Raw genomic sequence first — 25,166 nt, forward strand, 5'->3', positions numbered from 1 at the left:
GATGCATAACTTCGACATTTGTAACTTAGTGGTTTCATGGCATGCCCGTTTGGTTCTTCAAAAATCACAACAAGCGGTACAGCCAAATTTTCGGGTCTTTCGGGGTTTCCTGGTTGCATAACAAAGCTTCAGCATGTAAATATATCTTGATTTGTTAATATTTGCGATGTTTCCTGTGATCAACGAGCGTACGTACGGCAGCCACAACTATTTTCAATTTATATGCAAGTGATGCCAAACTAAGGTTGCGATCCTAGTGAAGTAAGTAAGCTGCGTTCAGACTTACCCGCCGTCTGATTGCAGCAGAGCTACTGCACGAATTGGAAGATGTGGTAATCTCGGTAATTGCATCCATGGCGTCAGGCGGCACAGCTAGCCATGACTTTACTTCAGTCAATCATTGTCGGGCGATAACAGTCATACATTCTATGATATTGAGATCAGTAGCATTCAATGTCATGCAAGTCAGCTTCAACAAAAGACCCTTTGCTTCGATTAACAATCATGCCGTGGTAACGATTGCTGCAGTTGCATCTACACTACACCTCGTACCCGCCATACTTATTGGACAAATCTGGAGTTGATCGACATTTTACGCGGCTGATCAATTCTCATTATAGGACGGTAGAGCTATTTTTTCTATCGGTGATGCGGTTTGTGGAAGTAAAAGGGTGCTTACTGCCCATGCAAGAACAGTTCCAGGTTAGACGTGGAGATGCTGACCCAACTCTGTTAACCCTATATCTACAGAAGCTTCACTGAAGTTTGATTTCTTCAAGAAAAAGCATTATGATATATATTTGCATAGTATCAAACGTGTACAGATGATAAATAGTACGACTGTTACCGCATAAACGGTGAAGTTACTGCGAAGATACTCCTGTGGGCCTACTCTGTTTTTTCTAAACACTGCAACGTTACCATGGATTTCGGTGAGAATTCTAAAGAGAAGAACAAGATCAAGGTGTTATGCCTTCATGGAATTGGAACTAATGCCGAGGTATGTACTATTAGTTCCTAGTCATTTTATTGGTGATGTATCTGACTTATTGCAGGTTTTGGAAGCACAAACAGGTAGGCGTCGCTATTCCAGTGAAGAAAGAGCATTCAAAGAATTGATGATCGACAGCTGCTCTAAGGTATGAATTAGGCAATGATTATGAATATGATTTTCTGGAGGGAGGATATCCATGGCCTGTAGCTCCTGAGATTGGCAAAATATTTGGAGACCAACAGATATATCGCTCTTACTTTGACGAATCAGGAGATAGCCTGAAGGACGCCCTGGACGATCTTGATCAATACGTGACTAACAACGGCCCGTTTCATATTGTAATGGGATTCTCCCTTGGGGCCGCATTTGCTGCAACGCTTCTCCTCCGGGATGAGATGCGACGATCCAAATCCGAAGCTAATCACTACCACATCCTTGCCAAAGCGAAGCCTCGTTTCAAATGTGCAATTTTCATATGCGGCACTCTACCACCCGATCTGGATGCACTTGAACACGGGGACATCCAAGCGTTACGAGCTAAGGATTTTCACTCGGTGATCACTGTTCCTACCGTACATTTATGGAGCACAAGGGACGTAGATCACGCGACGCAGAGCAAAGAACTGGTTCGGATGTGCGAAGAGAGGAGTCGGGTTGAAATCTTACATGCAGGAGGACACAGTGTGCCACACCAAGGCGATGAGTTGAAGGCCGTTGCAGCTGCCGTCCACGAATTCATCAATAGAAATGCCTAATTTCAGGTTTTGCTGTTTGTAGCTTTGAAGAAATCCATGCGCGGCTTCTCTTTGCAGAGTGAGTCTGCCAAGTATCAAAATGTTGAGATATATTGTGAACATCTAGCTATAACTTGGGGTGAGATCTGAGAGGCTACCAACACACTGGGTCGGGCCAAGTTTGGCTAAGCCGATTGGCGAGTGTTACTTATTTGGCACCAGGACCGTTCTATTGATGCCACAGGACTGTATCTGTGACTAATCCGGACCATTGAGATAGGAAGGACAACACCTATTAATCTAAAGCAAGGAATTATCAGGCGGTATCACTTGGCAACTCGGGAACTCGGCACCCAGTCGAAGCCGTCCAGGAAGTATCGAAAGTGCTCGGTATTTATTTCTTCAACCCGCAATGCAGCGGTATCATGCAAAGCCCTTCACAAGAATTGTTAGGTTACTGACATTCACTGGGAATATTCGCACCCGTCTCTACAATGTTAAATTTGGAATACATGTGGGTGCGCAACCAAGTTCATAGCGATTTCTTGCCAACAACAGTCATGCGTGTGAAAGCCCAACAAGAACCCCTTCTGGTTTCTTTGGCAACTTCTGGTAACAATTCTCTCAATTGCTCGGCCATACCTTCTTTCTTAGTCGTTCTTGCGAATAATTCATGAATGATCATACTGCATTCGTGAAAGGCAAGCTCGTGGTATGGTGGCGCTATCTTGACATCGGAGATGATATCCTCCAAGCCAATTTCTTTGTAAAGCACTGGAAGATTGGGAACCCATGTTGGGCTCAATCTTGCATCTTGCCCTTGAGAAACTTTGAGCAGTCGGTTCATAGCATTGGTAGGATTCTCCGGGTTTGTTTTCTCTATGCGAAATGACGCTACATCTGGCTCTGCCCATTGGAGATAGCCGCCTGGTTCTGAAACAGAGACGTATCTGTTAGCAACATTAAATAATGTAGAATGGCAATTGACTAACTGATCATTTTGACAAGGTTTCCAAGGACATGAGAAATCTCGTGGTTTTGCAACACAAAAAGAAAGTTGCGAATGTGGACAATATCGTAAACTCCAATAAGATCTTCTGGTACGTCTTTCTTCACATCCCAGTGACGAAGCGTCACGTTGGAAGGAAGCCACTCTGACGGAGGGGCTGCGTCGAATGATACATCTAAGCCATCCAGCTGTACAGACTCGGGAATTGATTTGGCTAAATCAGTGAGCCAGATGCTGGCCGAATTAACGTAAAAACTTTTCAGACTGAAAGGCGAGTACAAACCCCGTGCCGGTGCCCACATCTGCTATTCTTAAGTTTGGATTCTCAGTGGAAATTTTGGGATGAACAAGATACCCAAACAGTTGAATCCAAAGATGATGTTGCAAATTGATTCTAAGTACGTTAGTAAATTGTAACAAAAGACCTAGGAGTAGAAAGAACATGAAAATTATGACTACCGATTATTATCAAGATAATCGCGAGTGAGGACATATTCAGGAGGGGAGCTCATCTTGGCAATTGTATATGTTGACACTGGGAATCTAAATTTAGGTAAGAATCGTGTATTGACAGATGGTGTCTTGTTTGGGTTTTGCAAGATTTACGATTCCCAACGTATTCACCCCTACTTTATATACTTTTTGCTATCTATGTGAACAAATTAGAGCATTGTGTAAAGTTGGTTTACCAAACACATACCAACCTGTGCCTCGTTTAAATCACACCAGCCAACGGGTTGACCAACGTAACATCATGTTTTACCGTCGTAGCTGATCATGTAAGCTGATGTTTTCGAAGAAATAAAATAGGAAATTGTCATGGCGATCGAACTGGCGGATTTGTCTAGGAACACGCACCAATACATCAACTGTGCAGCTAAAATGCTACATTCTAGGTTGAGGCATTGAAAAATATACACTGACATGGGAAGTCTTACTACGCCTCCCCACGACAGGAATGGAGTTGAAGCAACTTTCCCTGATCAACATAATGTGTCGAACTCGCCTGCACACCAAAAATATAGTTTACTCGTTATAATCAGTCAAATTCACCACTCACCCAAGACCATCTGACAACAATAATCTACCGCATCATCTTCCACGTTGAACGTTTTTGAATGATAACAGGTTATACTTTCGGCGGACACGATGGCATCTACATCTTTAAACTCATTACCTGACGGCGTCGACCCATCTTATGGAGGGCTGAAGCTTACTATTTTCACTTGCATCCTATTGGTTGTCGTATCTCTTTGTGTCTCTCTTCGATTTTATACTCGGTGGTTAGTAAAACCACCTTGGGCATTGGATGATGTCTTGGTATTTGCAGCTCTTGTATTTCAAGCTGCCTTAGCTGCTATATTGTTCGGTAAGCAACAAACTATCAAAGGAGTCTTGAATATAGATCGAATAACATGACGAATTGCTAAAATGTTACCATAGACGCATTGAGAACCGCTGGGCTGGGTTACCATACATCATATCTCGAATTTACGGCTCCTTGGAAGGTGCAAAGATGGGGAAAGGAGCTGTTTGCTGGGACGATAGTGTATCTACTTTGCGCTACAGCCCCGAAATACGCGATTTTGCTCCTATATAAACGCCTGTTTATCACAAATAAGGTTCGGATTTGTGTCTATGTATTGATGGCAACATTGGTTGTTTACACGATAGTGATGATTGCAGTGGCACTTGCAGCCTGCAGGCCATTCGCGGCAAATTTCGACCCTACGATACCCGGCGCCAAATGTATAAATAAGGAGGACCTATATCGGTGGGGTCCAATCGTAAATATTGCCACTGATATTGCCATGCTGATACTACCGATGCCGATAATATGGAACTTGCACACCACCCCTCGTTTGAAACTGGGATTGACTCTCACGTTCCTGACGGGAAGCCTGTAAGTTATAGCTCCAAACATCTCCCATGAGCTAGCTAATCGGCTCTAAGAGGCCTCATTATCTCGATCATACGTATTCCAATATTCTTCCAAGCAAACTCATTCACAGATGGAACATACACCGGCGCGGAGTTAATGATATGGACTCAACTAGAGACGGCCTGCTATTTGATTTCTGCCTGCCTAATGACACTGCGCCCATTGCTTGAGAAAGTTGGACAGTCAAGAATTGTACAAACGATCAAAGGCAGCCGACCTGGAGAAGCCGCACGTGGAGTCTTCAATTCACCCAAGCCTAGCGATGGCATGAGCGGAGAAAACAAAGCGTTCGACCTCAAGTTACAATCCTTGCAACCATCCCATCAGATTAGAATCCATGCTCAAGGATTTCATCGCCTGAACAACAGTACGGTGGATATTGAAAGCAACGAGGTACTGGTTCGCACTGACGTAATGCAGAGAGATGAAAATACACGTGGATCTATAAGACGAAGCTCATTCAATGGCTGACAGGCATTTGTACAACTTGGTCTGAAAAGAAGTAAGGGTTGGATTGGATCAAAATATGCCACTACCCTCTACAGTGGCTAGACATATACATACGCAGATGGACCTACTGTCAAGTAGATCAAAATCTAAAGTCCTGGATCACAAATTCAAGAAATTCTCTTTTCTCCTTAACTCTTTTACTGCTACGTAAAACTGGATGACCTCTTCAACCCTTTCTTCTCCCCGCATTACACCTTCACTCCGACTTTCCTCAAATCCTTTCTATGCTCTCCACTGCCACTGGATAAATTACTTTTCATCGATAGAACCACCTAGACATACACACAATTATTATCGACTTGGCTTTTTTCCGTGAGCTTCTGACCAAAAATGAGCAATCCTCTAATTCTTGTTCCCCCCTCCCTAGTGAATCTGAAAAAAGAACCTACTCCGAAAAGTCCACATCTGACCTCAATTACAATCAATCATTTAAAAGTGTCCTTATAATCCCTCCAATAAAAGTGTGTATTAACTTGCAACTATCAATTTCCATTTTTGATATTTCCAATTTCACATCTGTAATGCAGGATCTACTTGAACCCTAGCAACAGACGGTATTCCACCACACCAGAGCCATTATGTACATATCTCTCAGTAGCAAGATGTAACAATATTTCCAAGCATCTTACCCCAGGTGCTTTCCGAGATGTGAGATACGCATACCTATGACGAAGTCCTGTGAGGTTGCAGCAAGTATCTCGTGTATATGATACATGGCACTTGCCATCCATCTAAAGCAGATGCAACATGCTGTAGATACCACTAGCAAATGCTATCCGAGCATTTAGCGCTACTCTTTCACTACCTTTGATTCTGAGAGGATCGAGATTACATTTCCATGCCCATTTACATAACTCACAAGGAACTGACCACATAATTTATTTATTGATATTATTCATCTTATCTGTTTTCAGTCCATTTGTATGCATGACCATCCACCCATCCCTATACGAGAAGACGTAAAACCCACCTATTCTCTGTCCGCCATGAGGCAGTCAAATGAAGGAAGCAGTTCTTGCCAAGGTACCACCCACCACCCAGCTCTGTAGCCAGCCATGAAACCATAGTGCAGCAGACGCTCAGGGTATTAAAGGAGATCTTTTACAAGACATACTGTGAGGTATGCAAACAACTCATCAATCCATAAAAACAAGGTATCCCATGTAAAGACTCAGGTTAACAGGTATAAAAATCATACTGTTTATATGATATGATATGATAAGCCTGCCACCCCTTTCACAAATCACCAACCAACCAAATATCACTCGCTGCGTGTCATGCCATGCTCGTTTTCGCTTTCCAATCCACCAAATAGATTGAGAAATAGATGAGACACCCATTAGCGTGTATCTCATCATGCCATGATGTCTATATCAAAATCTTTAGTGTTCCTTCCATCCTATATGGCCCCTAACCATCATAACTCTTCTTCATCTACACCCTTCATTGCTGGTTCTGGGAGGGGAGTTTGCGCAGCTTCGGCTGCTGCTACGATGTCAAGATCACTCGAAAATCCTGCTAGTCGTTTATCTAGAGACTCATTACCGATGAGGCTAGCTCTCTGTTTCTTCATAGGACTACCAACAAAGTTGTCGTCTGTGAGGCTTTTTCCGAATACGTTGTTTGGTAAAGTTAGACCATTGTTGTCTCCATCCGTAGCGGGAGTAGCATTGCCAGATGTATTGCTGGCTGAGTTAGGTGATCTGCCCAGATTGTTGTTCAAATTTCCGGCGGAATATTGACGTTTTAACTTCAATCAATATTAGCATACTTTCTTACAGGTAGAATGTGATTACCATACCTTGATTCGTCCAACCCCATCTGCTAATTCTCCCTGAAACTTTGCATCTTCTGTACTCAAAGTCTTATTTGGATCATCCTTATCATCCACTTCTTCCATCTTTACTCCATTATCGTCATCATCTTCATCTTCGCTGTCTTCCATCATGCCGAGATTTCCATTACTCTTCTTTTTAGATCTGCTGCGCTTCGCGGAGGTGTCGTTATCTCTAAAGGCGGAAAATCCAACGGTTCCAGTGTTGCTCAATTTGCCAATATTTCCGAAGTCGAACTGTGTTGACCTTCGTTTCGCAGCACTGCTGTTTATCTTTTCCTGCTTTGAATTTGGTAGAATGCCCATCTTTTGCAATTGACCTGTGGTGACATGTTAGAGAGTGGTATTGTGACAGAAAACAGAAATAAAGCTTACGTTGACCTCGGTAGAAGAATGTAAAGACCGCGAAAGGCTTCTCGGGCCCATCTATTCCAGTGACAGTTTGTGTGCTAATAGATTTTGGATCTAATGTCTTGGGCTTTGCAAAACTTGTGGTGTGATCAACGTCTCCCTCTCCTCCTTCTCCATTGCCTTTCTCTCCTTCTTCATCATCATCATGAGCATCGAATTGTGGAGAGTATTCGCCGCGTTTGATTTCTCCAGATGCGAGTACCCGAAACATAGCAACCTTGATTTGTCCTGCAGCTTCCGGTAGAGCATCATCGTCGTCCGAGTCTGAGCTGAAACTTTCGTCATCTGAAACGGTCTCGACCGGCGATTGGTCATCTGCCCCGTATCGTAGAACCTCTCGTGCCGTGGATCTCTTTCTTGGTGTCATCATGTCTGCGAGTTCATCATCACTGCCAATTTCCTCCTTTCTGCGCCTACGACGCTTCTCGAACTTTTGTCGACGCTTTTCGATTCTTGCAGCGGCATCTTGTCCGTCAAGATCAAGTCCGTTCAACCATCGCTCTAGTCCCACCTCACGGAACAAGAACTCTCGCTCAGCCAGTCCTCCTCCTTCAGAGTCTGGAACCTGAACCCATCGAGAATTTACCCATGTCTCTTCGCTTGGTCGTAAAAGAGTAGCCACTTCTTCCTTTGGTCTGCCATCAAAATAGATATATGCAGCGATTGTTTCATTTTCCGACTTGGTGATTGGTATGTAGGGACCGACTTGACCAGCGAAGTTTGTTTTCTCGCCAAAGCCAGGCAAACCAGTGACAGTTTGAGGCTGAGGATAAGGGTTCGCGGGGGTTGCTTTCGGTGTGCTATAAGGAATGGGAAGACCTGGGGTTAACAACGTAATTGAGATAGCAAACTTTGCGGCTTCAGGTTTATTTGTGGTCGAATCGCGGGGAATTTTGGGTTGAGGGACGGGGATGTATGTGTTAATACGACTGAATCTTGATTGTCGAGTTACTCCATATTCAGGGAGCGGTGATCCTTCAGCATGGACACTGACAGCAATACCTTTGAAGCAAGGCATTTTACCTCACCGATACAATATGGCAGACGAAGCTGCACAGCCTAGAATGTATAACTTATAAGTATTGTACTTTGTAATTGTAATTGTATTTGTGTTGAACGTGGGGGATGGATTAAAGTTGAAGAGACCGAGCTTTTGGAAAGCTCCGTCCGATTGTAGGTGATAATAAGGATGGGATGAGGAGGCTGAAGGTCTGGAAAGGGAAATGGATGGTTGCCTCTTTAGCGTACCTTGTTACTGAAAGCCTTGTGCGTTCGGTGCGTTTGTTTGAATGTTCTGGGCGGAAGTGGGAGTACAAGTAAGCAAAAGCCAATCGTTGGAGTGGTTGGAGTTGGGCTGGAAACTCCTTGACTTTTCCTCGAGTTGCAACTTGTTGCGGTTGTATGTCTTTGTATGTCTTTGAAGGGTGAGTTCGCGTCTGAGTTTGAGTTTGAGTTTGAGTTTGAGTTTGAGTACGGTAAGATGGTACCGGTAGGGAAGTTGAAGTTCATGTGCTACCAATACCAGGCAAAGAGATTCCAGATCAGAAAACAAATGAATTCCTCACGTTTCGCTAGGCTGAAGAACAACTGCACAGTGCAGACCAACAACAAGTCAAAAGGACTGATCGAAGAAAAGAAGAGGGGCATAAATATGACTTTTACCAACAATACCATGTATAATCAATAAGTCACAAGTGGTCATCACGAAAGTATTGATGTGTGGGAGGGAAGACAATACTAATAAATCCTAAATCACACCGCTTCATCATTTTGGACATGGAAGAATCTTCAAACGGAATATTGTTTCTCAAAGATGGCCTGGTTTGTGGTCAGAGTGAATCACTTCAATTCAATTCAATTCCCGAGAGCATTCATTTGGATGGGAGTATCCCGAGGTTCCTTCAGACAAAACTTGAGCCAAAAATTTATTATTATTACTATGTATAAAATAGAGAATCTTGAGCGATGGCATGAGAAATACTAGAATGAGTAAAATTATCTTCATAACCCGCCCCGGTGATTGATTGAATATAACGAACGAATCGTCCATATTTATCATGACCCCGCGTCGGTAAGCCATGGTTTGCTGGATTGAACTGTGTGCTTTGATGTGCGGCACCTGCAATCTGAAATATCTTCCATTTTGAAGATTCCTATAAAAATCTTGATGATTGTTAGCTAAATTCTCATCAAGATTTCTGCGACGATAATAATGAAGGGCATTTGATAGATGGAGTCAGACTGTTGAGCTTGATATATTGATTGAATCGACATGGTTATTCAGAAGGCCGTTCTTAATGGAAGGTTTTGTCATCATACAAAAAAATGCTGGGAAGTGTGTGCATGCGGTAAAGCAAAAGAAAACCACAAACATACCATGAGGATTAATCGCTGTTGAGAGCGGCTATTGTAAGTAGTTGGATCAACTTAAAAAGATAGAATATCAACATCGAATCAAAGTCAAATCCCTATCCATATCCATATCCATATTCTCATCAGGTAGAGGATGCTCGAGAAACGAAAGACTTTGTATGTGTGAATAGATGGGTTGAACAAATATTAGGCAAGTAAGATGGTTGAAAAACAAAAGCTTTGAATGGATTTAAAGGGAAGGGAAGGATTAAATTTTCGAGCTATTTGGCGACGTGACTAAGCTATATTAGGTAAAGCGTGTTACAGCCCAATTGTGGTGTCCACTCTACTGAAGTGTCTGGTATTCAAAATCACCCATAGAAACCCCTCTATAATTTCCCCTCCAAATCAAGCAAACCAACATCACAAAACATCCTTTCTAAATAACCTATCGTAAGAAAGTCTCATAAACTTGAAGCAAGATGGCCGGTAAGTTAATTAGTTCACATTCCGAGTATCTCACAGATAGGACCAATATGTTCAAAATTTACTTGATATTATCCATTCGTTAATTTATCTACATATCCATGATTCCGAGGCTGACTCTTATTCTATAGACTTCGAAAGTGTCGCAAGTAAGTTTGTGACATATTCCATCGCAGATGAAGAACGGCAACTAGCATCGAATCGTCCCGAAATCTATGTGCGATGATGCACGGCTGTTCGAAACTTCTAGCAGCGGCATGCTGACAAGGCCAACCTTTAATAGAGCAATTCACCGAATTCTACTACAACCAGTTCGATGCGGACAGAAAGCAGCTGGCTCCTCTTTACGTCAGTGCCAAAATTGCCCCGAAAAGATTTCTTGCTAATAAGCTTTCAGCGTGACAGCTCCATGCTAACTTTTGAGTCCGCTTCCGTCCTTGGAGCCGGTGCTATCGTAGAAAAACTTGGAGTAAGTTTCACTCCCTTCTTATGCAGATCAATACTAAAGCAGCCTGGTACAGTCTCTTCCTTTCGAGAAGGTCAAGCACCAAGTCTCAACTCTCGATGCGCAACCATCCGGACAACACGGTGGAATTTTGATTTTGATTACAGGAGCCTTGTTGGTAAGTCGAAACTTTGATAAGTTGCGCGCAAATAGAAGTCATTGCTGTGGCGTGGTACGTATCAGACGCTGACGAAAAAATCTTTCAGGTCGATGAGGAGCAAAGACCCATGAACTACAGCCAAGCTTTCCAACTTATGCCAGATGGAGCTGGAAGCTATTTCATTTTCAACGATGTCTTCAAGTTGGTATTCGGATAAATTATTAGCTGGGAATGTTGGGTAAATAGGAGGTTGGTGGTTGATAAGAGGAAGTGTTGGTCCATTTTGCAAAACTTTATACCAGGCCTTCTATCGTGAAGCAAGGAGAGGCAACGAAGTTATCAAATATAAAACGACATAAAAGGGCACAAGTCGATGATCCTCATATTTCCCCTCCATATCGTATGCATTTGCCGATCAAAATATATGTGGAGAGATAGACATTGTAACCCTCACCCCCCATAGTGTTGCACGAGCTTCAATGTTACCTGAGTACGATGAGGTAGAAACCCCCGAAGACAGCGTATGAATTCGCCATATCTATGTAATCGTTTCTTAGGCAGCTCTATTAAAAGTTCACATTTTCCTTTAGGACTCAGCCTCATTCAATCATTTCAGCCTTTGTGTTTCTTATTAAGGACTAGCGCCATACGCAACTTCTCGAATTCACAGAACACGAAACAAGTAACTCGTAGGAGTCAATTTATTTTCAAATTTGAGACCCATACACTTCTTCAATCCATTTACCCATCAAAGCTCAAGCGAAATAACTCGGATATTCTCTTACGAGTTTACTGCATCTTGAAACGATTTATGTGTTCGCAAAGAAACAAAAACAAACATTGAAGAACTCACAAACTACTGTACGGCTCTCCACATCAACTTGAACTTCACCTATACATACCCATACATCGACCCATTCAAACATTCATCAACCACACCTCGAATAAAGCAATTATGACTATCGCAGAGGAGTTCGCAACGCGCAATTTCAGTATGGATTCCTTTCCTAGAGCTTGTATAACTTCAGCTAATTGCGCTTCTAGGTATTTATGGTCAATGGTAAGAACATGCGACTCTTCCGAGCTCTCCATCAATCCCACTCAAGCCCATTACATCATGAAGCATTATCGACTTTGCTTGTCAAATTTTGTCGCAGCAAATACTCTTCTTCCTCGAATGTGCTAGAAGTTAGATGATGAACATTTGAGGATTGTGGAACAAACTTTCGAATTGGGTCTGACAGAATGATACAGGACTGGAGTTGTATGCATACTTCTATGCTTTGCCCTCGGGATTGCGAACCTCTTCCACATAAGCTTGCTTATCATCTTTAGTGCGCTATGCCTGTGAGTTTGAATTCCCCTTTCTACTTGATTTGTCAAAATTGACAAGTTCATTCTAGTGTGAGCTCTTTCCTCATCATCTTCATTGAAATTCCATTGCTTCTTCGAATTTGCCCCACATCCTCGACCTTCGACACCTTCATGCGCCGATTCACAACCAATTATATGCGCGCTGCTATCTACATGGGAATGGCTATTGTTCAATGGCTCAGCATCATCATTGCAGCATCAAGTCTCATCGCTGCCGCTGTCCTTCTCACCATTGCAGCTGGTTTCTACGCATTGGCTGGTCTCAAGGGACAAGGATTTGTGGGAAGCAAAACACTTGGTGGTCAAGGTGTCGCGCAAATGATCCTATAAACTTGTAACATCGGTAAAGAAAAAGAGTGAACGGAAACAAGTGGTTCAGATTTGAGTGAGAAGATGAGACTTACTTCATGGAGACGAGGGTGAAGCACAACTCTGAGGTTGATTTACGAAACAGAAAATGGGAGAGCATGTGGGTTTGGTGCAAGGCGTCAAGGGTATGGCAGCGCATTGAGTATGTCTGTTTGTTTTCATGTTTGATTTTTTCAGCCCAGAAAATCGGGAGTTTCTTGAGGCTTCAGATTCCCTCCTCTTGCGGGTGTACTTTTATACCTTCCATTTCTGATTTTCAAGACCAAAGCATCTCAGTGTATCTGGAATGCATCCTGTTCGTATATGCATTTTTTCTTTTCGTGTGGAGTTAGTCAGTAGATAATTCGGTATGAAATTCAACGGAATATGAGTTATGAAGCCTTTCTATGGAATTGTATTGAATGTTTAGTATAGTGGCATGACATATGAGCTGGTGAGCGAACGTGAAATTGGTATTATGAGATACTGGGTATGTCTTCCGAAGCAGTGTGACAATATTGAAGCTTTGTGTCACAATTCGCGGGATGTCATAATCAGGTATAGATCACGAGCTATTATGAGGATCTAAATGACTTATATGATGTTAATTGGATGTGAGATCTTAGGGGCAAGTTTCAGAGGTGGGAAGCTAGGGAAGACAGAAGCTCAGAAGCTCCAAGGCTCCGGTCGTACCGTACTTGTCATGAACCCCTCTTATTCACCGGAACAATAAATCTTCCATCTTTTCATCGCTTTACATATCCAATCACATTATCAAATACAAGCCAAAAGTCATGAGCCATGAGCCATAAGCCATAAGCCATAAGCCATTTAAATCGGTTTGTAAATATGAATACAAATGGAAAGTTGACCATTGGCTATGGCTTATTAGTGGGGTGTCGAAATCAGTAGATAGATACCTACTACCTATCATACTACTCGAGTAGATAGAGTTGTGTCTCACCAAAACCCCACCTATGATATACTCCCGTGTCTGGGCTTGGGTTTGAAGCATCGGTGAAGTGGTGAAGTACAACGAGGTTTTGGAGATAAGGATACATATGCACTCTGTACACTTTTGAAGGGAATCATATGTTTATATGTACCTAGTATATATCTATATCAATATCATATTGAAGTGTAGTGTGCTTTCGGAAACTACAGCTAAAAAATATCTGAATGCATTTTTGATTCACACTTTTCTTGAATCCTTATGCTGTAATTAGTAACGATGACGATTTCTTAGACGCATTGCTTGGGGTCACATATCCTCCCAGAATCCTTGCTTAGCGTTCAAGCCGGACAATATCAAAGAACGCAAATAAACCAACTTCATGTCGACTTAATACCCCTCAATCCAAACAGATCAGCTTCGATGATTGAACTTTAACTTTTGATTGTCTTCAATTATTTGCACTTTGGTACGTTTCCCCATTGTCAACTACCCCTATCGAGTCGTTTGTTCGCAGATTGTACAGAAAGCGTCGAAGCCGTCATGTCTACTACTGTCTCATCTCAGTTTTAAGTCTACGGCGACGAGTTCGAGTTTCAATTGGGAACATTTGATTGTGCTGTACAACATGCTACTTGAATCTCTCAATACTCCGCACGGAGAGTCTACTTATTTGCTTTCAGAGCGTATCATAATTCACGATTGGCTCGATAAATCGGCATTGCTTATTTAATATCTTGTTGGCTGAAGTCTAATCCAGTCAACTATCACTCTTCTGGATAGCACATAACGGGTCCTAATATAAACAAGAAATCTAGGCCGTTACACTTCCCATCAATTTCCACAACCTCTATACATTTAACAAATATGTCGACGGGGACCCCACAAGTACCTCCTAGACCTAATAAGTCCCAGGAGCAGGGTCACACCTCTTCTGGTGCTCCCTCTCTTGGTAGCAACATACCGCAAATACCTCCAAGACCTGCCAATAGACGTGCCGATCGCTCCGTCTCCCCTGCTCGTGAGAGCTTCGCGCGATCTCCTCTCAATGATATGCCTATTCAACAAAGCCATGGAAAGTCCTCCTTGTACGCCATGAACAGTGCCAATAGCTCAACAACAGAGCTCGAGATCCCGCACCGCCCATCGAGTGTAGCTCTGCCTTCCATCGGCCAAGAGGGCAATGAATACGCGGAGGTTTTTGGAGCATCGGAGGATCTCGGTTCATCGCCAACTCAAACGAGGAATGTTGCAAACGATTTGAAGCTTCATGCTCCTAAGCCTTCTCATCCCGAGTCCAGTGCTAAGCAGAGGGTATCTGCGGTCACTCGTACCGATTCTGGTCAAGCTGCTGCATATGGCATAGGCAAAGCTGGAAATGATAAAGATCCTGGCTCTCGATCTTTGAAGAACAAATCAAGCTTTGCTAGCAATGCTTCCGCCATCGAGCGTCCCCCATCGAGTACCGGTCATGAGGATGAGCATGGAATTCCTGAGATTGGGCAACAAGTTCCAATGTATCCAAATGCAGGAGACGTTCAAGCACCATCTCCATCGCCATACTCAACTCCCTACACTCCTGGCATTGGCTTCCACAACGATGGATCAAAGCGTCATCATGAGCGTAAAATAAGTGGTCGTGGAGCAGACATTCCACCAGGAAGTTATGGTCTTCACGGACACGGCATTATTCCACACGATCGCTTTGAAAAGGCTTATTATGAAAAGCACCCCGAGGTAAGTTAACAAGTGAATTCAGTTTGATTGCGTGAAGTCTAGTTGCATGGACAAATGAAGGTTACATAAGTATTTCATATTACTTAAGTGATAGTATCATCAAATGATACATGCTATTTCAAGTTATATTCTAATCGTATTCTACAGCTTTACAAGAAAGAGACTGCTTCTTATCACGGACCTCTCGGCGAAGGCAGAGCAGAATGGGCTATGAGCAGTGACGACTTGAACAGAATTGTTAGAGACACTGCTAGTAGAGGTGCTGGTCTTGGTAAGGTTTACGAATGTGCTATCCCTATATGATTCTAATCATGAATAGGCACATCTCCAGCAGTGATGAGTACTCCTACCGAGCAAATAGGATTTCAAGCTTCTGAAGAATATGCGTCTCGCATGTCCTCCCCTCGCCCACAATCTAGCGGACAACAATCCACTGGATACAACGTTGCGCATTCTAATGCATCTCAAACGCATGTTGATTCGCCTTTGAAGAAAGAAAGCTTTCCTCTTGACGGTTCGAAGAAAGCCGAGTTTGAGGGTGCCTTGTCAAAAAGTCTTGATGACAAGTCTGAACGTGCCTACGAGAGCGAAGCCGATCCTGAAGATACCATTCACATTGATGCCCCTAGTCGACGTTCTAGTAGAATAATCGATCCGGCGAATGAATCAAGACCATATTCAGCGGCTGGTAGAGATGAAGATGAGCTTCGTGAGGAACATGGATACAGCGCTCCCATTCTTGCTTCTGATGAAGTTTCAAAAGAGAATTTCGGATACGAGCTACAACCTGCCGTTTCTCCATCATTTGAGCGCAGAAATATCTATGATGATCTAGGATATGGCAGCACTCCTGGAAGCAAACAAACTAGTAGACCTGGAAGCATACATACACCATCAGTGCGAGCAACTGAGTCGGCTCCATTGGAAGAGGTACATGAATATGAGCCGTTATTCCCAGAAGATGAAAACTTGGGTGCCGAGGAAAAGCCCGAAACTGCAGCTGATCGTTTGAAACGTCCGGAGGTCCAAAAACGTAAATTCCCAAGTCAAGACGTGTGGGAGGACACTCCCAATAGCTTGCAATACACTGCAACAGTGTCAACACCTCAACTTCCAGACCCGGATGAAGATAATGAAGATGCTCACAAACGATCAAAGGAGACGCCAGAGCAAGCATTTGCCCGACGACAAGAGGAATTGGCCGAGAGAGAAAATGCAAGCACAGATAGTTTCTTGCACCCTCAAAAGAAAGTGTGGTCTCATAACCCACACCTTGCTGCAGAAACCCGGCCAAAGAATCTTCAGCAGCGCTTCCCAAGTAGAGATGTCTGGGAAGATACTCCAGACAGTCTTCAGTTACAGACGACTGTTTCAACACCCCAGACCCCAGAGGTAGATCCCATTATGAGTCCACTGGACGAAAGACCCACCACTGGTGCTGTCGTGTTTCATCAAGAGAAGGCAGCAGCAGGCTTCGGACTTGCTCAAGATGAAGGTCGCGCTACGACTGGCATCGCAATGACCAAACCAAGCATCCCTGCTCGACCCGTTAGATCAAATTCGCCTGATAAAGCCCAGCCAGTCATTCCTGATCGCCCCGCACAGAAGACGAAGCAAGATGAAGCGGCTCCTCCTCTGCCATTAAAGTCCAAGCCACAAGTTCCAGCTCGTCCAGCAAAACCTTCTACACGTGAATCGTCCGAGAACATTCCATTAACCACAGTCCTTTCGAATTCTTCAGCAAAGTCGATAGGCTCTGATACCGGCGCTCCTACCGCTGTAAAGGCAAAGCCACCTGTTCCTTCAAGACCGATTGGTGGTAAAATTGCTGCCCTACAGGGTGGTTTCCTCGCAGATCTTAATTCACGCTTGAAACTCGGACCACAAGCTCCAAAGAAGGAGGAGCCTAAGCCAGAGGAGAAGGTTGAGGAGAAAGAAAAGGTTCCTCTATCAGATGCGAGAAAGGGTAGAGCCAGAGGTCCTGTCCGCAGAGCACCTGCTAAAAGTCCTGCCCCTGTCTCAGCGGCCTCTCAAGAATTTTCTGCTGTCACTTTGGCAAGCTCAGTACCCTCTACATTGTGGTACATTGATTCCGATGAGGTCTTGCACGTGGAATCTAAGACAGACCCCAAGCCAGAGGAAGCCGCCACATCCGTCACAAAAGCAACTGAATCTTCAACTCCAACTTTCGCAACAAACACTGCTGGAGAGAGTCTCCATGATGCTACGGAAATCGCGGCTGGTGCTGAGAAGAGCGCTTCTCCTCCTTCGGCTGAAAATGATATTCGATCAGAACAAAGAGAGAAGATCAAGAAGGAAGAAGTTATTGCTGATGCTCATGCCGATCATGTTGTACCGGAGAAATTGAGTGATTTGCCTCCTGTCAAGGATGATGTTGTGGAGAGCGTGACAGAACCTGAAGCGCAAACTGAAGCTGAAACTGTGGCCGAGAATTAAGATGGCAGGTGTAGATAGAGAGGGGGTGGCGTAGTATGCTTGGTAGTTGGGGTTATCGGCGAGCTATAAGTCATGATATGCAATGAGAGTACTATTGAGAAATAGAAATCTAGTGCTCTACTGCTTTAACTCGTGTTGCTGTCTGATGATGTTGTCATTGCTTCTTAGTGTGAACCCCTAAATTATTATATGTTGTGAAGAATAAAGCTGTAAGGTTCCTGCGAACATCATAGTCTTGATAATATTTGAATTGTGGCATGGAACTTGGATCAATTGTCAAATGAATAACCCATGATGAATCTTGGGAGATGCATGAAGAGGAGGAAACGTAATATTATTTGTTGTATAACGAGAAAGTAGTCGAGCGGGATGAGGATGAGGAGGAAGGAAATTCTTGTGAACAAAAGGGAGAAGGAGTGGGAAATGGGAAATGGGTTGGAGTGAAAGGTGTGTATGGTGGGATAAGATGCGGGGAATGATGACGATTGGGGGAGCGAGGAATGAAGGGTGAGGGGTAGTGGGTGTGTAGGTAGAGGGTGATTATTTCTGACCTTTCTTATTTTCAAGTCTTGTAGGTAATTTTATGTGTTATTTGTGTTATTTGTGTTGTTGAGTGTGTGTATATAATAATAACTGATTGATGCATGCATGTAGAACTTCAGAGTATTAGGTAAGGGAGTTAAGTACATTGTTATGTGTATACTTGAATCAGGAGGTTGGTATATTGGTATAGATCGGAGGGTTAGGTAGAATTAGAATTAAGCATAACTGAGAGGTTCTAAAAAGAGGGAATGAAGTTTCCTTCAGGTAGTAAGTAGGGAACTATGGTGGGTTATACTTTATATATGCAATAAATACTAATCCTTCTCGGGTAGATCATGGGAGATGATGAAATGAAATGAAATGGATGGATGGAAATCGAGATCGACGGTTGGAAATATTCTTCGTCTCTTACGACTCCTAAGAGACGAGGTAGTCCTAACACCTGAGTTAGGGCTACATGGGCTCATATAAAGTTTGCGAGATGATATGGCAAACTGTAATTAGTGAATTATACTGGGTAAAGGAATATGCCAATACACACTATCCTGTCTATGACTAGAGATGGAACGGGAAATTGATCAGTTAGTTTCCACACCGTCTAATTTGCCACAGACGTTCGATATGCAACAAATATAAATCCTTCTCGAGTAAATCACGGGAGATGATGGAATCAGATGAGTGAGTCGAGATCAACCGTTCTAAAATCTTCTTCGGCTTTTGTTAGGTTGATTTGGGCTTATAAAGTTTACGAAATGATTTGATATATGATGATTAGTGAATTGTGTTAGTTGAGAGAATGCACTGATGTGTGTTATTCTATCTATGACTAGAGATGAATAAAAGAATGTATTGGATATTATGCTGTTTGATTTGCCACAGATGTTAGACGGGCAACAGATGGCTTGTTTGGAACGCTAGTTTGTAAAGGGGATGCTATGTGGGCTGTGGATGGGAAGTAGATAGGAGAATGGAAGTATTGGTTGGTTGAACAATAATGAATGGTGGATATGGGCACCGGATAGGATAGGTAGTTGTGATTTGTTGGTTGAGAGGTTTTCTGGAGGGGTATCAGTAGTTTGGTAGTGTTAGGTGTGCTCGGAATATGACTTGTTAAGATATCTATGAGGTGATTTATTGTCGATTTAGTTTTATGAGATAAGGTGCCGGGAGTGGGAGTGGGAATATCATAAATCGAATTTAGATTTTAACTTAGGACACCAAGAATATGGAGATCGGGGTAGATCTATGCGTTTCTGTCTGGGAAAGAAGGTGCTAGCCTGAGTTGGCATATAATGTATGATTAGATCGGTTCTAGAGCCTAGGGGGTATGGCTGGCATTATGCTAGTTAAGTCTATTATAATAAACTCCATTTTTCTGGGAGTTTATTTTTGGATCAAGCCATGTGTTTATAAGTCATGCAAGAGGGATACATATACACATAGAGCATATCAATTAAGTTCACGAGATTCTGGCGATAATGAGCCGTATGTAGGATGTACTACGGTGGTGTGATAGTCTGAAGGGTAGTCCGTCAATAAGTTGTGAGATAGAAGTTGTGACAAGTGTAGGTAGTTGGATGTTTGTATAGGTTAATAGGTTAACGAGGGTAAATCGTAGCTCTATTAGTAAGTCGATCTTCACCACATGTGTCTATCGAGGAGAACGATTCTCGAGATCTTCCGAATCAATGACTTGGAGAAGAAGGTGTTAGCCTGAATAGGCACATAATGTATGAGCAAATGAGTTCTAGAGCTCTTACGGGTATGGTTGGTATAATGGTAGCCAAGTTCATTAATATGAACCCATTTTTCTCTTGGTAAGGACTGGCGTGGTCTTTGTGGTTCAACTCTATACATTTTATGTACTAATAATTGTAAGTTGTTCAAGTCCCCCACTTAGCTACTCCACTTGGTTAGTCAATACTTCATACTCGATCTGTCATGTAATCTTTCGAAGTTTGTGAAGAAAGATATTGAGAATAAAAAACGTTGTTGAAAAGTTTGTCGTTATCTATATTTAGCCGCTTCTGTCTATTCCCAGTAAAGATGATCGGGGCTCAATGCGAACGTGATCGATGGTGAGGAATTTCCAGAAAAAATCTTTCTTATGATGACTTTCTTAGCGACAATGTCAGAATCTTGAGAGATATCGAAGTGCTTAGAGACAGAAAACTAAAGAGCTAATTTAGTTCAACATTTAAGTCATAAAATCATCACCTAGTGATCTATCGGTTACTATCAGAGAGTTTTAAGTAGGCTAATGTTGATAACGCTGACCTAAGTTTTTGACATCCAAGTTTTAGCGAGGTTTTTGATAGCTCGCTAGTTTAGCCCCTTTTAAGCTTTTCAATGCCAAGAGTACGACTACCGGATTGAACTCCCAAGGCTCGAATGCGACTGTTATGAGGAAGTTGTTGTAATGAAACTTTTTACTTTGGGAGTTCATTTTGTGACATTTAATGTATATTAATCAATGACAGGACGATCATGTCGACGATAGGTAAGAATGAACCCACGAACTAGCGGAGAGAAATTCTTGACAGGTGTGGGGATTCATCGACTGGACAGGATCGATGAATTGGTGTGAGTTAGTCAAACTTAGTTACATTTAGGACGAACTAGTCACCTCCCAAGTCTAGCTTCTGTAGTTATGTAGGCACGTCATTTATTCTACCATTCTATAAAAATAAAGTCTTCGCCCCGCCTCCAGGTACCAGAATATAAAATGCGATTCCTAGAAGTATTCATCACATCGATCTCGCGCTTTACTTAATTCTATAAACTCCTCTTGCAGTTTTCTTTAACCCCTCTCTTCTCAAGAAAACCCTTGGGGTATGTTATAGTTCTTGCTTTGCATACAAGTGAAGAATTCACAGCTGATTTTCATATCCAGATCGATCGGCTACTTCAACATGATTACAGGCGTGTCTCTGCTGCTGCCTCTGGCCGTAGTTTCACTTTTCCCCGCCCTCGCTTCTGGTGCCGACTATGGCGACGAGGTCAATCCCGCTTCACAATTCAAAACGAAGACGATTCCAGATGGAACGATGCCTCCATTGCCGGATTTTGGGGTGCTCGCAGAGAATCGTTTGAGTTCTTGGGATGATGACAATCTTACGCTCACTACTAATGTTTTAATACCTGGAAATTTTCTGGCAAGGAAGCACTTATCAAATGGGTATGTTTTTGCTAGTCATCAGTTTTCTTTAGGATTCTCGATAGTCTGGAAGGCAGTTTAAGAATGAGGGAATTCATATTTCAGATCTAGTCGGAGCACGCAGATGATTGAACAGTCGACATTATCTCGAATGTTGAAGTTGCTTTCTACAACTGCGGCTTTGTCTACTTTGATAGAGCATTCTGAAATTGTTCACTATCTTCAACGTAGTACTAGTATTATATACCAAGGTATGTGCTGATATTCTCTTCATAGATACATTGGCCTTGCTGAGGCTTCACTTGGTCCATTTTTTGAAAAAGACTTCAATCAAACACATCGAGATGGAAAGCAGCCAACGGAACCATGGCCAGAATTCAATCCTCGTCAGAGTTTTGCAGGTATTATCGGATTCTTCGACCGACAACATAACACGACGGAAACAAACTATCCGGAACTTCTCGATAGAGGTGATGAGAGTGTTATCTCTGGTATACCTCACTTCACTGATATACATGTCACCGCTGGTGATCAGGTGCTCAATTCTACTGTGGACTTGGCTACTATCAGCAATTTTAGCAGTTCGCTGAATTTAATGAATGCCACCGCAAGTTGGAGTTACACATGGACTCCAAATTTGAATGGCAATTCAAGCTTTGGGATTGAATATGTGGCGTTTATTAGTGCAGCCAGAGTTAACGTCGCGGCCGTTCAGCTTATTGTCACACCATTGAATAACACAACAGAAAATATCACTTTAACTGATATACTGGATGGTAGAAGTGCTGTTAGATCGTTTTTGGAACAGAAGGGCCATGATGATGATGCGGCTATATATGTTTCGAATCACCCAAATGGTCTTCCAGATGTTTCGGCATGGACATACTCTACGGCAAAGTTATCAAACAGCAGCTTAAGCTCTGTTTCGCTAAGATCTATCGTATCTCCTAACAATAATTCTATGACTATTGGACAAGAATGGGATCTCGAGCTACTATCTGGACATCCAATCACCTTTCAAAAATTTGTTGGTATCGCCTCTACAGACAAATTTCCCAATGCACAAATGACAGCAGCTCAAGCATCTGATAATGCAACAAGAGATGGATGGGATGTGCTTCATACTGAGCACACTGCAATCTGGAACCAACGTATGCAAAGCAGAATCGTCGATTACAGGAACCCTACCACCGGTCGTCTACCAGAGAACGATACTACGGCTGAGGTTGATCAAATCAATGCTGCTGTTAGTCGATACATGATCCTTCAAACACTTCTTCAAGAAGATGATAATGATCTAAATGACAACGGCATTGGTGTTGGCGGAATTACTGCTGATCCATACGCTGGTATGACTTTCTGGGATATGGATATCTGGATGTTCCCTGGTATAGCTCTGACTGATCCTGATTATGCTCTTCAAATGATCAAATATCGTGTCAAGATGTATGCTCAAGCCAAAGTCAACGCTCAAGAAGATTACGTACAGGAAAAGTACAAGTTCGATAAAGATTCAATCTTGTACTCGTGGACTTCGGGTAGATATGGAAATGCAACTGGAACAGGTCCCACATTAGATTATGAGTATCACATCAATACCGACGTGGCAAAGATGATGTTGGACTACAGAAGAATCACTCGCCATGAGGAATACTTCAGAAAGGAATTGTGGCCAGTGGTCGAGAGTGTAGGACATACTATTGAATGAGTACTCCAGAAGGATGACCAGGGGAAATGGAATATCTGGAATATGACTGATCCTGACGAATGGACTAATCACGTCAAAAATGGCGCTTTCACTCAAGCATCTTTCTTTCAAATCATGAACTCTATCATTTCCATTAAAAGGGAATATAATGAAACGATTCCATCTACTTGGCTCGACATAGCCGAGAACATAACTATCCCCGTTTCTTCCTCTGGCATCACTCTCGAATACGAAGATATGCCCTCCAACATAACCGTCAAGCAAGCCGATGTAACGTTGATGCTCCATCCTCTTTCCCTTCCAGAGTCGTCCAAGCCTATCAATTATACGCTCGAAAGGAAACAAGCCGACCTTCAATATTACACACAAAAGCAATCTCTCCATGGTCCAGCCATGACATTTGCCATCAACACCATCGCTACACTAAGATACGGACATTCTGGCTGCTCGGCCTCTACCTACAATAAGATAGGTGTATTCTCCAATCTTCGCGCACCATGGTTCCTAATGAGTGAACAAGCCAACGATGACACTAACGCAAATGGAGGATACCCACCCGCATTTCCATTTTTGACCGGTCATGGTGGTACGATGCAAATTGCTTTCTATGGATATCTAGGTCTAGATTCTTCACAGGACGTTCTCACTATTCAACCAACTCTTCCTCCACCTAAACAATATCTCACGCTTAATGAGTTCACTTGGGCAGGATATAAATTCAGTGCTAGCATGAATAACACTCATACTAACATCACCTTTACTGGAGTCTCACCTTCTTCCTCCAATCCCCAGAACACAACCTCGGTTCCTATGGTTCAAAACCTCCCTGCATCTCGCCATCCACAACTCAAGTTCATGCTATCTTTCAATCAAACCCTCACATTAGAAAATGATATGTATTGGCAGGATTTCACCACGCCAAATAACCTAATTCAATGTCTTCCAATCATCGGATCTGACGATACCGAGTTAAATCGCTGGCCAGAGAGTGTCAATGACGGGGATGTAGGAACGAGCTGGCAACCCGAGAATACAAATGGGTCCTCTATCTCTATTGATACAACTTCTGTGGCAGGCGAAAGAATCAAAACGATTAATGTGGTATGGGGACTACGAATTCCTACCAGCGCCTATGTCATGGTTTTTAACTCCACCAATGCTTCAGAAGGAGAAGAGTTTCTCCTTCCTCTTCCTAATCTCGATACTCCAGATGTGGCAGATGTTATCATCACTAGAGATGTTGATGAGCTAGCAGATGCTATGTCTTCAGATGATTTTCCAGAAGGAAATGGTGAAGTGTATTCTGGGGACGATGTAAGACTTGAGGAAGGTTACAAAACGACGTATACACTACCTGATGATAAAGTAGTGTATATGGGAGATACAGCTGTGCTTCAGATTGCTGGGTGTATAGGTAGAAGCTGTGGAGTTTTTGGAGATGAGGCAGGGGCTACAGTGGAAGAGTGGGAGATAATTGGTGAAGCTTAGAGAGAGGGTGGGGGTTTGAAATTAATCTGGAGGGGAGTTGGGTGTTCGTTACAAATTAGGGTACGCTTCTAGGGCAGTGGGATCTTTAATGTATAGTGCTTAATATTTGATAGTGATTATATTCTTAAATGATTATGTTTAATAACCGATGGCTGGTCTAATCTTATCTCTCGATTCTGCTGTCTGCAAGTACTCGGTTATGTATATTGTCCTGCTCAAATTCTAGTGACAATTGAAATTACTTTTGGTCGTTGCATACAAGTAAATTCAGCCCCGTCAGTACAACTCTCACCATATTCGGAAGCAGTTCTTTACTTCTATGGGAATTGTTATTGTATCTTTCATTCACAGTTAGTCAAACGGGCTACCACCGATAGCTTGGCGCTCTTCAAATTGATCTCTAACATAGGGCAAAGAGCTCAAATTCGGCATCGAAGATCTGAAAATCCAAAGTTGCATAATGCATAATTGATACATTTTCTGCGTATCATTGTGATAATCCACAAAAGCAAACTTAATTCCATT

The 25,166-nt window shown here is 42.8% G+C and overlaps 8 protein-coding genes across 8 annotated transcripts; 6 read left to right on the forward strand and 2 right to left on the reverse strand.

The window, feature by feature from the left end:
- Positions 1 to 922: 922 nt before the first annotated feature.
- Positions 923 to 1,749, forward strand: EAF01_001811 (uncharacterized protein; the record flags this gene model as incomplete). The annotated part of the gene is made up of 3 exons (XM_038910061.1): positions 923 to 1,000; positions 1,056 to 1,074; positions 1,130 to 1,749. 3 exons carry the CDS (start codon positions 923 to 925, stop codon positions 1,747 to 1,749), a joined length of 717 nt encoding a protein of 238 aa, XP_038774873.1.
- A 511-nt stretch (positions 1,750 to 2,260) lies between these two features.
- Positions 2,261 to 3,249, reverse strand: EAF01_001812 (uncharacterized protein; the record flags this gene model as incomplete). The annotated part of the gene is made up of 4 exons (XM_038910062.1): positions 2,261 to 2,661; positions 2,721 to 2,971; positions 3,021 to 3,131; positions 3,197 to 3,249. The coding sequence occupies 4 exons, from the start codon at positions 3,247 to 3,249 to the stop codon at positions 2,261 to 2,263; spliced, it is 816 nt and encodes a 271-aa protein (XP_038774874.1).
- A 361-nt stretch (positions 3,250 to 3,610) lies between these two features.
- On the forward strand, positions 3,611 to 5,932 carry EAF01_001813 (uncharacterized protein). Its single transcript, XM_038910063.1, has 3 exons — positions 3,611 to 4,106; positions 4,181 to 4,640; positions 4,691 to 5,932. Exons 1-3 carry the CDS (start codon positions 3,887 to 3,889, stop codon positions 5,148 to 5,150), a joined length of 1,140 nt encoding a protein of 379 aa, XP_038774875.1. The 5' UTR covers positions 3,611 to 3,886; the 3' UTR covers positions 5,151 to 5,932.
- Positions 5,933 to 6,606: 674 nt separating this feature from the next.
- EAF01_001814 (uncharacterized protein) lies at positions 6,607 to 8,452 on the reverse strand (the record flags this gene model as incomplete). The annotated part of the gene is made up of 3 exons (XM_038910064.1): positions 6,607 to 6,939; positions 6,991 to 7,343; positions 7,399 to 8,452. The coding sequence occupies 3 exons, from the start codon at positions 8,450 to 8,452 to the stop codon at positions 6,607 to 6,609; spliced, it is 1,740 nt and encodes a 579-aa protein (XP_038774876.1).
- A 1,816-nt stretch (positions 8,453 to 10,268) lies between these two features.
- Positions 10,269 to 11,094, forward strand: EAF01_001815 (uncharacterized protein; the record flags this gene model as incomplete). The annotated part of the gene is made up of 6 exons (XM_038910065.1): positions 10,269 to 10,275; positions 10,404 to 10,421; positions 10,556 to 10,620; positions 10,670 to 10,741; positions 10,794 to 10,895; positions 10,984 to 11,094. 6 exons carry the CDS (start codon positions 10,269 to 10,271, stop codon positions 11,092 to 11,094), a joined length of 375 nt encoding a protein of 124 aa, XP_038774877.1.
- A 738-nt stretch (positions 11,095 to 11,832) lies between these two features.
- On the forward strand, positions 11,833 to 12,581 carry EAF01_001816 (uncharacterized protein; the record flags this gene model as incomplete). Its single annotated transcript, XM_038910066.1, has 4 exons — positions 11,833 to 11,869; positions 11,922 to 11,937; positions 12,132 to 12,224; positions 12,281 to 12,581. The coding sequence occupies 4 exons, from the start codon at positions 11,833 to 11,835 to the stop codon at positions 12,579 to 12,581; spliced, it is 447 nt and encodes a 148-aa protein (XP_038774878.1).
- A 1,837-nt stretch (positions 12,582 to 14,418) lies between these two features.
- Positions 14,419 to 17,745, forward strand: EAF01_001817 (uncharacterized protein; the record flags this gene model as incomplete). The annotated part of the gene is made up of 3 exons (XM_038910067.1): positions 14,419 to 15,288; positions 15,436 to 15,559; positions 15,608 to 17,745. 3 exons carry the CDS (start codon positions 14,419 to 14,421, stop codon positions 17,743 to 17,745), a joined length of 3,132 nt encoding a protein of 1,043 aa, XP_038774879.1.
- Positions 17,746 to 21,164: 3,419 nt separating this feature from the next.
- Positions 21,165 to 24,641, forward strand: EAF01_001818 (uncharacterized protein; the record flags this gene model as incomplete). Its single annotated transcript, XM_038910068.1, has 3 exons — positions 21,165 to 21,466; positions 21,722 to 23,123; positions 23,175 to 24,641. The coding sequence occupies 3 exons, from the start codon at positions 21,165 to 21,167 to the stop codon at positions 24,639 to 24,641; spliced, it is 3,171 nt and encodes a 1,056-aa protein (XP_038774880.1).
- Between the last annotated feature and the right edge of the window lie 525 nt (positions 24,642 to 25,166).

Source organism: Botrytis porri (assembly GCF_014898465.1).
Source record: "Botrytis porri strain MUCL 3234 chromosome Unknown BPOR_002, whole genome shotgun sequence".
NCBI classification, from domain to species: domain Eukaryota; kingdom Fungi; phylum Ascomycota; class Leotiomycetes; order Helotiales; family Sclerotiniaceae; genus Botrytis; species Botrytis porri.